The following is a 13493-nucleotide window of genomic DNA, read 5'->3' on the forward strand; positions in this document are numbered from 1 at the left end:
GCTGCTGCTGCAAATTAAGGTCTATGCCACATCCGAAACAAGTACCGACGTATGAACTTGCATGAGCTACCAAGCAACGTCTCTCACGTGGCCAAAAGTTCGAGCTGTTCGGCGTGGGAGATGGTGTCAGTGTTTATGATAGCGCAGCAGTAGAGAGAGAATGAAAAAAAGCTACTTGCACTTTCAAAGGGCCGACCGCACTTGTTGCCGAGATACACTTGGGTGCGCATGTGTAGCAAGTTGATCTTAGGTCACGGTTAGCGGGTCATGTGAATAACTTCGGACGGGTTGCGGTGCGTGGCCGCCGCGCGTTGGGCTTTCAAAATCAAATGCTCCGCTGTGTTGTGTTGAGGTTGAGTGGAGAACCGTGGGCAGCTGGAGGAGGTAACGATGGATGAACTTCAGCTACCTATGTCATGCCGTAGCAGTTAAGAATGACTCGCTAACTTGGGGCGTAGGCACGAGAGGCGCCCAATTGCTGCGAGTGTGAGGGTCTGTTGACAGACCGGTAAGGTTGGGGTCAATGCTGAGCCGGTTGACGATCGTTGGTGACGCATTGCCAAAACGGAAGTTTGGAATTAAAGTTGACCGGATGAAGATATGGGGTGGAGGAATTTGAGTGACAGATTCTCAAAGAACATTGAATGGTTTAGACATTAGACGATGAATTAAAAATTGCATAAACTGATGATTCTTACAAACCTTCATAAAAGAAGGTTTGATGCATTGTTAATTTTTATTACTTACGAAATTTCCATACCAATTCGAAAACATCACATATGATACCTTCGGACGGACGATTTCCGATCCTTTTCGCCATACCGCTTCCACTTTCGCATTTCTTCGAACCTGAATTTCCCGTTCACTATAAACATTCGCAGCGGTTCATGTTCCCTGGAATAGAAAATAGTTACAGATAAGCTTCTCATAAAAGCCAATGTAAACGCAAAATCACCGACTCTAACCCAATCGTTTCCAACTCCTCGCCGAAACAGTCTTTGAGTCTATGGCCGTTGGGAAATTTGTGCAGCGGTCCTTCCAACAACATCGCTCGCTGTTCTCGAAGGCATTCGATTTCTATCTGGTGCCGATTCATCTCTTCCATTTGGTGTTTCGATTCCGTCAGCAGTTGCTCCAGTAGCGATCGCAGTTTGGTATTCTCATGCTCCAGCTGCTGAATCCTTTTCGTGTCGGTGAATTTCTGCCGGCACCAACAAGTTTGCCGATCACTTATGCTTTCCTGACTGACCTCGATGGATGAAAGGGAACATCCCAGGAGAGAGTCGTCTTGCATTCGACAGTCATCTTTGAAATTCAGCTGTTCCACGGACGATCTAAGCTTTAAGGAAACGAGGATTGTAATTTTTTGTAGAGGATATTTAGTTAGGAAGGAGATTCTATGGAATATAATTTACCGAAAACGATTGGCCTGTTGCTGGCAACGACAGGTTCTGATGCAGCACTACAAGATCCAGATCACCTTTCATCGCACAGGAAATTACTTCAGGTTCACTGAAATCCATTTGGTTTTCCCGTTGACAAAAACAGTAATGCCTGTCAATATTAGGAAATGGCTACTGCGTTGGGGCTGCTTACAGTGTAACTTGTTGACGGTTGAGCAATGTCATGTTTGACATAACACGGCTCAAAAGTTAAACGAGTGAACACACGCATTGGTAAACTTTTTGTTTCTGTTGAAATTAGCATAATTCTTCATTACACCAATTGACAATTCTTAGGTCGTTTTGACAGACCACACACATGCACGAAAAAGACGGATCATATATTCTACTTTATCCAAGGGGGAGTCGCTGAGCACATCTTTACTTGCGCCAATTATTTTCAGTGTGCCACCGGGTATTGAATTGTGCCTCAGTGTGCCCCGAAGTGCCACTGCTAGATGATTCTGATTTTGCTTGGCAACTACCAAGACAACCAACTGTTTGTTTTCATTTTGCAGGTCAAATGCACATGGTTGCCTAGTTTTTTCACCCAAACTCAAGTGTCAAAATTGTGCCTCAGAGTGCCTCGGTGTGCCACACAGCGTATAAGACGGTGTGCTTGGCACCTCTTGGCACAATGGCACAATGTTCCAAGCGACTAGACTTTATCGATCTTGTTGCCGCCCTTTTCATGCTCATGTTACATCTGCCAAAATTACGTGAGCACGGCATAAAGATCACAAGGCAGGCTAGTAACCTATGTAAACATCTATTTTGGGAGTAAACATGTGCCTACGTTCTTATCGTCTTTTACTTTGATCAAATTGGTGTGGAGTACTAGATCGCCTATGAACGATTTGAATTACGTCATCAAAAAACTGTCAGATTTCGGGAATATATCACCTTCTGTAGACCGTGGACGTAATAAATAATGCCCTATGGTCCACTGCACGAATTTATGCTGGCCTGCTTACTCTCACAGAAAATTTGACGTTTGGGAGGTGCCGACACCGCTCAAACGTCAGATTTTCTGTGAGAGTAAGCAGGCCAGCATAGATTCGTGCAGTGGACCATTATTCCTGATATTACTTGGTTACTATAAAAGTTTGAGTTTTTGTTTGAATTTGCGTCATAGATCACGCACCAAAATTAACCTTTGTCGAAAAGCCACTTCCCAAACACTTCGACATCCGGATGAATTTTGGCAGACGTACTGGTATATATCCAAATCCAACTACCACGAGTTTGTATGTGATGTTTAGTAGAGTACTAAAGTGTTTAGTCAGACTGGAAGAGCAGGGATTATAGTCCAGGGGCCTGACGAACCCCCCGGTTCGTATCAGTTCTTGATACTTGCAGTGCGTGGTATTGACCCTGCTCTGCCTTCCGAGGACAAAGGGAGAGGCGATGACCACTTGGTGTACTCCCCAAAGCGAGTCTTCGAAGTTCGTTGCTGCAGGTTACGCAACTAACCTTGAAGGTGCGATGTGCTCTAGCCCCTCACTGAAGCAATGCCTTCTTGTTGGTTACGGAGAGACGTAGGGTTTCACGACCATGGGAATGTGGTTAGTAGGTCGAGGAGAGAGTAGTCCTGGCTTTTACTTTTGTTGTAGAAGACAGCCTTAACCCCACATCCGGATCTCCCTGTTCTGGTGTCTGTGGAGCAGATTATCTCCCTCTATGTTTTAGAAAAAAAGGCGTTTCAGAGCGGTTCAGGGAGCTGCAGGGCCGTTTCTGAAACCTCTTGAAATACCTTCTTGAAACGCCTCTGAGACCCCTCTGAATCGCTCCTGGAACTCCCTGGGATCCCTCTAAAACTCTCTGAAGCACTTCTGAAACCCTCTTAACACTCCTGGAAACTCAATGAAACTACCTGGAACCACATTGGAGCCTTCTAATAACACTTGGTACGCTGTTGAGTGATGAGTCCTCTAGGTACTCCATGAAATCCCCGGGACCTCATGAACTGCCTTTGATTCCTGCTGGAACTTTCCTGAGACCTTCTGAGGCCTCCTGAAAGGCTCTGAAATCCTATGAAGCCCTTCAGAACTTTCTAAGACGCGCTCAATCGCCCATGAGCCTTTTGGTACGCTCTGAATACCCCTGGAACCCTCTGAACCGTTCCTGAGACCCCCTGGGACCAGAAAGAATGAAGTAGAAGATAGATGATATTCAAACAAGTTTGATCAAGTTTTTTTTTCTCAAATTGCCAGTTAAATGTTTTATTGCTTAACAAGAGACTAACTTCTTCCTCTTATTTGCATGACGTCTCCACTGGGACAAAAAACGTGTGGCCGACATGTTCCTGACGGTCCTCCTATTGATCCTGTTTTGCAGGACCCCTTCGTGACCGTTTCTGTCCAACATGAACCTGATGCAAGTGCTGTTCCACATCTTCCTCACGGAGTATGGTCCTTTCCCGGTCGAAAGAACCTCTCGAGAAAATGACTCGGAAGGGTCCTTGGTGGAAGCTCTGGCGTGTGGAAAAAATCCCTATAATTCCACACCCATCGAAGGAGTGAGGCAAAAACCCGTTCCGGATGAGGCCGAACTTCACCCCACCACCTCAATTTTCTCCAGCAATTTCTTCCAGGATTTCTTAGAGATTTTTTTATAATAAACTTTGAGATGTGTATTTTGGATTCTTTAAAAGTGTCCTCTGCGATTGTTCCAAGAGTTTCTCCTGAAATCCCTGAAAAGGCTTCATCTGGGATTCCTCTAGGAGTTGTTTCTGAGATTCCTCCAGGATTATTTTTTTTCTGTGATTTGGATTTCTCCAGAAAATCAGGGATCCCTCCCGAAATTTGTTCCAAGATTCCTACAGGAATTGTTCTTGGGGTTTGGAAGAAGCTCTCACTGGAATTTTCCTTGAAGTTTCTACATATTCCTTAAGAGATTTCATCCAGGATTTCTCCAGAAACTCCTTCAGTAGTTTCCCCAAAGATTCCTTCCGATTTTTTGTGCAAGAATTCCTTCAGAGATTATTCTGAGTTCCAGGATTCCAAAAGGAATTCCTTCCCGGATTCCTCAAGGAATCCATAATGAGATACCTCTAAGAACTCGTTCCGGGATGCCTCCTGGAACTTCCAACCTTTCTACAGGAGCTCCTTCTGAGATTGCCTCGGAATTTCAGGATTCCTACTCGAATACCGGGAAACCTCCAGGTATGCCTCCCCGTGAGGAACTCTTGGAATAGGAGCTTCTATAGAAATCCCAGATGAAGCTCCGCAAGAAAACTCTAAAAAAGGAAGAACAACTTCTTCAGGAATCTCAGTAGGAATTTATAGAGCAATGTGGAAAATTTTTAATTTAGTATTTCCAGATGGAACTCTCGATCAATCTCGGAAAAAATCCTGGAGGAATCCCTGAAGAAATCTTAACAGAACCAGGAAGAGCTATTGGAGGAATCATTGAAGAAAGGAATCTCAGATGAAACTCCTTTAAAATCTTCGGAAGAACTGCTGGAGGAATTCCAGAAGAAACTGCAAGAGGAAACTCGTTCTCTCTCTCTCTCTTCTTGGCGTAACGTCCTCATTGGGACAAAGCCTGCTTCTCAGCTTAGTGTTCTATGAGCACTTCCACAGTTATTAACTGAGAGCTTCCTCTGCCAATGACCATTTTGCACGCGTATATCGTGTAGCAGGCACGAAGATACTTCTATGCCCAAGGAAGTCAAGGAAATTTCCTTTACGAAAAGATCCTGGACCGACCGGGAATCGAACCCGTCACTCTCAGCACGGTCATGCTGAATACCCGTGCGTTTACCGCCTCGGCTATATGGGCCCTAGGAAACTCATAAAACCCTTGAAAGAGACGTTTAAGTTATCTCAAAATCTACTTCTGGGGAAATGCTAAGGAATCCCAGGTTTCATCCAGGTTTTTCTTCCAAAATTCCATCGAGGCGTTTCCTAGGAATTTGATCCAAAACTCCTCCACTAGTTTTTTCTGAGATTTCTTCAGGAATACTTTGTACGATTCATCTAGGAAATCCTTCGCGGATTCTTGCGAATTCCTTCAGAGATTCCTCCATCTTATAATTCCTCCGAGATTTCTTCCTACAGAACCTAAGGTTTTCCTTCTGGGAATATTTCAGGTGTTTTTGCTGAGATTCCCCAAGAATTTCCTTCAGGGCTTACTGCTTTTGAGATTCTCAAAATTTCAATAGAAGTTGAAGTTCCTTCACGGATTATTTCTGGAGTTTCTTCTGGGATTCCTCAGAATGTTCTTTTAGGATTTACCTGGAGCTTCTTCTTGGATTCCTTCAGGAGTTCCTTCCTGACTTCCTCAGGGAGTTCTTTCTGAGATTCCTCAAGAAGAAATTCCTTATTTTGAAGATTCCTTCTTCTGGAATTCCTCCAGGTGCTGTATCTAATACTACTTCAGAACTTTCTTTACCAGTTTCTTCGGGAATTCCTTCAGGAGTTTCATTTTCTTCTGAGATTAACCAGGAGTTGCTCCTGAAATTTCTCCGGGAATTCTGCCTTTGATTCGCGTAGTATTTCCTTCAGTTCCTTTATCGAGGTATTCCTTCTGAAAGCCACCCAGGAACTCCCTCTGGGATTCAAAATGTCTCCTGAATTTCCCCATAAAGTCTTTCATTGATTTTTCCTGGAACTTCTTCCGTGATTTCTCTGTTAACGACTTTCGAGATTTTTCCAAGACTTCCTTCTTAGGTTTTCATGGAGTTTATTTACGAGATCCTCCAATCGATTGCTCTGGTATTCCTCTAGAATTTTCTTCTGAGATAATCCGGGATTTCTTCCATGGTAGTTCTTCCTAGATTGCTTAAGGAGTTAATTCCGAGATTCATTCGGGAATGTCTTGGGTTTGTGCTCTTGCGTAATAGCTTTATCTACACTCACTAGACGTGACACGAAAACAGACACAACACGTATCGTTTGTAAGATCAATACGTGTTGTATGTTTTTTGAGCATCGTCAAGGATTTTACTCGGATTTCCTTTAGGATTCATCCAGAGCAAAGCCATTTTGTTGGTGAAAATTCAAAATTTACATCAGTTGACATCATGCTTACCCAGTTTGTGTTGAAATGTGACCGACTGTTTTCATCAAGTCAAGATATGGCATGTGGAGGTTTCTAACGTAAATTTGTCTAAGTCTTTTATATTCCGTGGTCTTGTTGTTTACGATTCGGACTTAACTAAATTCATAATGTGGGGTTCGCATGCGGGGAAATGTCCCCCGGAGCTGCTTCTGGGATCTTTTTCAGGAGTTCCTTCAAGGCTGCACCCCAAATTTCTTAGAAGACTCTTCCAGGAGGTTTTTTCAGCGTTTCAAGGGAGTTCTTTATGAGATTCTTCGGAGATTTTATTAGAAATCCTTCAGAAGTTCCTTTTAGGATTCCGCCATGTGTTCTTCTATGAATTCCTTCCATAGTTCCTTCTGAAGGTTTCTTCGAAGAATCGCCCAATTTCACCCGGTATTTCATCCGGGCCACCACAAGAAGTCCATTCCGGGATTACTTAGGGAGTTCTTTGTGGAACTACTTCCAAAATTCATTCAGGGATTCATTCCAGGATTCCAGCAGGACTCTTCCAGGAATACCATGCGAGGTTCCTTCAGGAGTTTCTTCTGGGATTTGTTCTGGAAATTTTCCTAAGATTCAATCAGAAAATCCTTCCAGGATTCCTCCAAGGAACATCTTGTGGCGTTCCTCCAAGTACTTTTTCCGTGACTCCTCCAGTGGCTCCTTCCGGATTATTTCGGGAATGACTTCCGGGAGGCCTTCATGAACCTCTTGCGGGACTCCTCTAGAACTATTTCCCGCATTTATTTAGGAGCTGTTGCCGGCATTCTCCTGGGAAAATTCTTTCTGGATTTCTTCAAGAACTTCTTCCTCTCTGGATTTCTCTAAGAATTTCTGAATACTATTGGGTTCTGATTCCGGGATTTCTTCAGGAACTTCATCCAGAATTCCTTTAGAAACTCTTTTCACAATCCCTCCAGGAGTTCTTTTTAGTTTCCCCCCTGGGAGTTTATTCTAGAATTCTTCCAAATGTTCTTCATGGAACCACTCCAGAAGATAATGAGAGATTTCTTCCTAGAGTTTTTTCATAGAATACTTGATAGAATTACTCTGGGAGTTGTTTCTTCTTCTTTATGGCTAGACGTTCGCATTGGAACTTGGCCTGCCTCGCTTCAACTTAGTGTTCTTAGAGCACTTCCACAGTTATTAATTGAAGGGCTTTCTTTGCCTGCCATTGCATGAATTTGTACATTGTGTGGCAAGTACGATGATATACTATTCCCAGGGAGTCGAGAAAAAATTCTCAACCGCAACGGGAATTAAACCCGCTGTCTCCGGATTGACAATTCATAGCCTGAACTACTAGGCTAACTGGAGACCCTCTGAGAATTGCTTATGAAGTTCATATAGAAGTTGCTTGAGGAATTCCTACAACAGGTTCTTAAGAATCTCCTTCCAGCAGCTTTGCAAGGAATTCCCCCGGAGTTGTTTCTGGTTATCCTACTATAGTTCCTTCCGGTATTCCATTTTTCCAGGAACTGCTTCTGGATTTCCCGATCCTCTGAAGACATTCCATAAGAAGCTATTAGAAGAATCTTCTAAGGAATTTCTGGAAGACTTCCGGAACTCCTGGGGAAATCCCGAACGGAGTCTTTTGATGACCCAGAAGGAATCCCAGTAGGAATGGAAAAAGAGTTTCTGTAGGAATTCCAGTTTGTTTCTTTTTAGAAATCTTAAAAGAAACTCCGGGAGGACTTCTAGATGAAACTTATGTACCTAGGAACCACAAGAGTAATTTCAGAAAATTTTTTTGAAGGATCCTGGAATAAAATTCTGGAGAAAGTATTCAAAGAATACAAAGAATAATAATAATTAAAAAAGAGAGCAATCCATTCATAGTTTGATGAATTAAAATAATATCGAGAAATCATGATTTTGGGAAAAGGATTTTCTCTTGTGTGTAGCAAAGCAGCCCACTATATCAAGACGCATATTTTCAAGTGCGCGACTGATGATGCGTGAAAGCCCAATAGAAAAACCGACAGCACCGCTAGGATTGATACATATCTCTGACGCCAGTCAGTGGAGTGGCACTTGAAACGCGGCCCACCACGGGCCTCACCAACAAGATTGGTAGGTAATAATGTTTTTGATTCATAAAAGCTAACCAGCGGCAGCTGCGTGGTGCCCGGCGCAATGTCGTTTCACTTGAGAGAACATTTGGAGGACTTTCAGGGGTTGATGCCGGCATGAACTCTCCGCTGCAGCTGTTGGACACTCAAGCGGCGTGCGGCATGCGGCGTGGTCTATAATTTATTGCAGGTGGACAGTTTATTGCACCTCGCACTAAAAGGGTGCAATTGGCCATTGGGAAATTCCACGTCGCCACCGTACCGCCACTGATGACGACGACGGGTGTCGGAGATGTGTGTTACAAATTGGCGCTGGAAAGGGCAACGTTCACGTGTGCTTCAAAGATCAAACGATCTTCATGTGGTTGAAGAGTTTTTTTTACGGAACTCTGTACATCGGTGGAAACAAACAATGATGGTTCATCAAACCCTTAAGAATATTTGAGGTGTTTAAGGAATAAGTTGAAGGCTAACTTTATGAAGATTGGTTCTAGCTCATAAATGTGCTGGTTAAGAAAACTCTTCAATCTACATACAATTGAATGATTTAAATATTTAAAGCGCTTCCTCTAATTTGGAGTGCGGCATTTTATCCATTTACTTGGAAATAAATTAGCAAAGAAGTATCAGCCTGGATATTGTTTAACCGTTATGTGTCCGACAAACTTTTTGCTTCTTTCTACACCGTGTATTTTAAATGGGTGCTGTGTACCCGGGTACCCTGTCGGCCACATAAGGGTTAATCATCAGGTATGAATAATAAATAATGCTCAAACTCATACAGTCTCGAACATAATTATGCCAAAGGATCTCTTAGAATTCATTTGAGTATTTTTAACCATACCAACTGTAATGGGCCCAGTAATTTTACAAAAAAAAAACTGAATAAAGAGCAACGATTATTATCATACAGCACTTATATGATTAATGCCCATGCCATACAAACCCATTTGAGGGAGCTGTTAATCCCCATGCAAATGTTGTAATCCACCGTTTGCCGGTCGTCAACACCATCTGACGTGTATCAGCACATTTCGTCTGGCATCTCTGCGCGGCTCGCCAAGGTCAGCTCTTACACAACCGACTGTGTCATTGCCGAGATGATGTGTTTTGGGCATTATTGCTTCATTAGCACCGCCACGTCTTCGCGGGATGAGCTCTTTTTTGTGTGTTCCAATTCGTCGAAATGGAGCAACACAAACACTTTGGGCCGCAGAAGTGTCGGATGATTAACGCCACTCGTTAACACCTGTACATTACGATGCTCTTAATATGCCGGAAGCCTATTCATGCGTCGTCGTCCCGAAACACCGCAAATGATGACCGAGAGGTACAACCGAGGAACAACAATCTCAACAACCATCATCGGGCGAGCATTGTTTTATGCGCGAAACATGAAGAAAAACGACAAGCAATCTCTCGATCTTGTTGTTGAACGACGACGGCGGCGACGGTGACTAGCGATTACACAATCCGGGCTAAGTCGCACGTCTCTCGAGATTTGAGAACACCGCGCCGAGCTGGACCCTATAGCTGCTAAGCTTGGAAGATTATGCAAGTCCTCTCATCTTCCCCCTAATGATTATCATAAAAGCGATTTGCAGCCTCTCAAATGAACCCTTCGCGACTTGGAGGTGAGCTGTTGCTTCCCGGACAGATGTGGATGACATATCAAAATACACTTAACTAGATATAAGCTGTACTTAACTCTATCGAAAAAAATCCACGAAACATAATTTTCGAAGATTGGAGACCCTAAAGATCCGAAGATTCGAAGATCAGAGGATCTAGAGATCTTCAGATCCAAAGATCCGAAGATCCAAAGGTCCGAAGATCCGAAGATCCGTAGATCCAAAGATCCTCTCTTCTCTTCTTTTTGGCGCAACGTCCTCACTGGGACAAAGCCTGCTTCTCAGCTTAGTGTTCTATGAGCACTTCCACAGTTATTAACTGAGAGCTTCCTCTGCCAATGACCATTTTGCATGTGTATATCGTGTGGCAGGCACGAAGATACTCTATGCCCAAGGAAGTCAAGGAATTTTCCTTTACGAAAAGATCCTGGACCGATCCTGGAGGATCCAAAGATCCATACATCCTTAAATTACTAGATCCACAAATCCGAAGAACCGATGATCAGAGAGTCTAAAGATCCTGATATATGAACACACGTAGATCCCAAGATGTATAGAACCAACAACCTGAAGAACAGAACATCCGAAGATCATGGGATCCTAGTCTTCTGGTATTTTGATCTTATGATCTTCCGGTCTTCCAATCTTCCTGTCTGCTGGTCTTCTGGTCTTCTGGTCTTCTGAACCTTCTGGTCTTCTGGTCTTCTGGTCTTCTGGTCTTCTGGTCTTCTGGTCTTCCTGTCTTCTGGTCTTCTGGTCTTCTGGTCTTCTGGTCTTCTGGTCTTCTGGTCTTCTGGTCTTCTGGTCTTCTGGTCTTCTGGTATTCTGGTCTTCTGGTCTTCTGGTCTTCTGGTATTCTGGTCTTCTGGTCTTCTGGTCTTCTGGTCTTCTGGTCTTCTGGTCTTCTGGTCTTCTGGTCTTCTGGTCTTCTGGTCTTCTGGTCTTCTGGTCTTCTGGTCTTCTCGTCTTCTGGTCTTCTAGTCTTCTAGTCTCTGGTCTTCTGGTCTTCTGGTCTTCTAGTCTTCTAGTCTTCTGGTCTTCTGGTCTTCTAGTCTTCTGGTCTTCTTGTCTTCTGGTCTTCTGGTCTTCTGGTCTTCTGGGTTCTAGTCTTCTGGTCTTCTGGTCTTCTGGTCTTCTGGTCTTCTAGTCTTCTGGATGTCTTCTGGACGTCTTCTGGACGTCTACTAGACATCCTCTGGACGTCTTCTAGACATCCTCTGGACGTCCTCAGAACGTATTCCGGAAGTCTTCTGGACGTCTCCTGGACGTCTTCAGGACGTCTCCTGGACGTCTTCTGGACGTCTCCTGGACGTCTTCTGGACGTCTCCTGGACGTCTTCTGGACGTCTCCTGGACGTCTTCTGGACGTCTCCTGGACGTCTTCTGGACGTCTCCTGGATGTCTTCTGGACGTCTCCTGGACGACTTCTGGACGTCTCCTGGACGTCTTCTGGACGTCTCCTGGACGTCTTCTGGACGTCTCCTGGACGTCTTCTGGACGTCTCCTGGACGTCTTCTGGACGTCTCCTGGACGTCTTCTGGACGTCTCCTGGACGTCTTCTGGACGTCTCCTGGACGTCTTCTAGACGTCTCCTGGACGTCTTCTGGACGTCTCCTGGACGTCTTCTGGACGTCTCCTGGACGTCTTCTGGACGTCTCCTGGACGTCTTTTGGACGTCTCCTGGACGTCTTCTGGACGTCTCCTGGACGTCTTCTGGACGTCTCCTGGACGTCTTCTGGACGTCTCCTGGACGTCTTCTGGACGTCTCCTGGACGTCTTCTGGACGTCTCCTGGACGTCTTCTGGACGTCTCCTGGACGTCTTCTGGACGTCTCCTGGACGTCTTCTGGACGTCTCCTGGACGTCTTCTGGACGTCTCCTGGATGTCTTCTGGACGTCTCCTGGACGACTTCTGGACGTCTCCTGGACGTCTTCTGGACGTCTCCTGGACGTCTTCTGGACGTCTCCTGGACGTCTTCTGGACGTCTCCTGGACGTCTTCTGGACGTCTCCTGGACGTCTTCTGGACGTCTCCTGGACGTCTTCTGGACGTCTCCTGGACGTCTTCTGGACGTCTCCTGGACGTCTTCTAGACGTCTCCTGGACGTCTTCTGGACGTCTCCTGGACGTCTTCTGGACGTCTCCTGGACGTCTTCTGGACGTCTCCTGGACGTCTTTTGGACGTCTCCTGGACGTCTTCTGGACGTCTCCTGGACGTCTTCTGGACGTCTCCTGGACGTCTTCTGGACGTCTCCTGGACGTCTTCTGGACGTCTCCTGGACGTCTTCTGGACGTCTCCTGGACGTCTTCTGGACGTCTCCTGGACGTCTTCTGGACGTCTCCTGGACGTCTTCTGGACGTCTCCTGGACGTCTTCTGGACGTCTCCTGGACGTCTTCTGGACGTCTCCTGGACGTCTTCTGGACGTCTCCTGGACGTCTTCTGGACGTCTCTTGGACGTCTTCTGGACGTCTCCTGGACGTCTTCTGGACGTCTCCTGGACGTCTTCTGGACGTCTCCTGGACGTCTTCTGGACGTCTCCTGGACGTCTTCTGGACGTCTCCTGGACGTCTTCTGGACGTCTCCTGGACGTCTTCTGGACGTCTCCTGGACGTCTTCTGGTCATCGTTTGGACGTCCTCAGGACGTTTTCCGGACGTCTTCTAGACATCTTCTGGACGTCTTCTGGTCATCGTTTGAACGTTCTCAGGACGTTTTCCGGACGTCTTCTGCACGTCTTCTGAACGTCTTCTGGACGTCTTCTGGACGTCCCCTGGACGTCTTCTGGGTGTCCCCTGGACAGCTTCTAGACGTCTCCTGGACATCTCCAGGACGTTTTCCGGACGTCTTCTGGACGTCTTCTGGACGTCTTCTGAACGTCTTATGGATGTCTTCTGGATGTCTTCTGGACGTCTTCTGGATGTCTTCTGGACGTCTCCTGGACGTCTTCTGGATGTCTCCTGGACGTCTTCTGGACGTCTTCTGGACGTTTTCTAGACGTCTCCTGGACGTCTTCTGGACGTCTCCTGGACGTCTCCTGGACGTCTTCTGGACGTCTTTTGGACGTCTTCTGGATGTCTATTGGACGTCTTCTAGACATCTTCTGGAAGTCTTCTGATCATCGTTTGGACGTCTTCTGGATGTCTTCTGGACGTCTTCTGGATGTCTTCTGGACATCTTCTGGAAGTCTTCTGGGTGTCCCCTGGACGGCTTCTAGACGTCTCCTGGACGTCTCCAGGACGTTTTCCGGACGTCTTCTGGATGTCTTCTGGACGTCTCCTTGACGTCTTCTGGACGTCTTCTGGAC

The 13493-nt window shown here is 45.6% G+C and overlaps 1 protein-coding gene across 3 annotated transcripts; it reads right to left on the reverse strand.

Annotated features, from left to right (window-relative positions):
* Window positions 1-702: 702 nt before the first annotated feature.
* Window positions 703-1556, reverse strand: LOC134285301 (uncharacterized). 3 transcript variants are annotated; one of them, XM_062845857.1, is made up of 3 exons: window positions 1416-1556; window positions 960-1339; window positions 703-894 (listed from the first exon to the last, which is right to left on the reverse strand). In XM_062845857.1, the coding sequence occupies exons 1-3, from the start codon at window positions 1521-1523 to the stop codon at window positions 774-776; spliced, it is 609 nt and encodes a 202-aa protein (XP_062701841.1). In that variant the 5' UTR covers window positions 1524-1556; the 3' UTR covers window positions 703-773. The 3 variants fall into 3 exon arrangements, with proteins under 3 accessions (XP_062701841.1, XP_062701853.1, XP_062701846.1); XM_062845869.1 differs by having other exon boundaries at window positions 956-1339; XM_062845862.1 differs by having other exon boundaries at window positions 704-894; window positions 966-1339.
* Window positions 1557-13493: the final 11937 nt, after the last annotated feature.

The sequence above is a fragment of the Aedes albopictus genome, chromosome 1 (assembly GCF_035046485.1).
Source record: "Aedes albopictus strain Foshan chromosome 1, AalbF5, whole genome shotgun sequence".
Classification (NCBI taxonomy): domain Eukaryota; kingdom Metazoa; phylum Arthropoda; class Insecta; order Diptera; family Culicidae; genus Aedes; species Aedes albopictus.

What these genes read in the sequence shown, in the direction of transcription:
- LOC134285301 (XM_062845857.1), bottom strand. Translation starts at nt 1,523, where the DNA reads ATGGATTTCAGTGAACCTGAAGTAATTTCCTGTGCGATGAAAGGTGAT. An exon ending in CAACAGGCCAATCGTTTTCG is followed by an intron (nt 1,340 to 1,415) that starts GTAAATTATATT and finishes GTTTCCTTAAAG; the next exon opens with CTTAGATCGTCCGTGGAACA. An exon ending in TTGGAAACGATTGGGTTAGA is followed by an intron (nt 895 to 959) that starts GTCGGTGATTTT and finishes TTTCTATTCCAG; the next exon opens with GGAACATGAACCGCTGCGAA.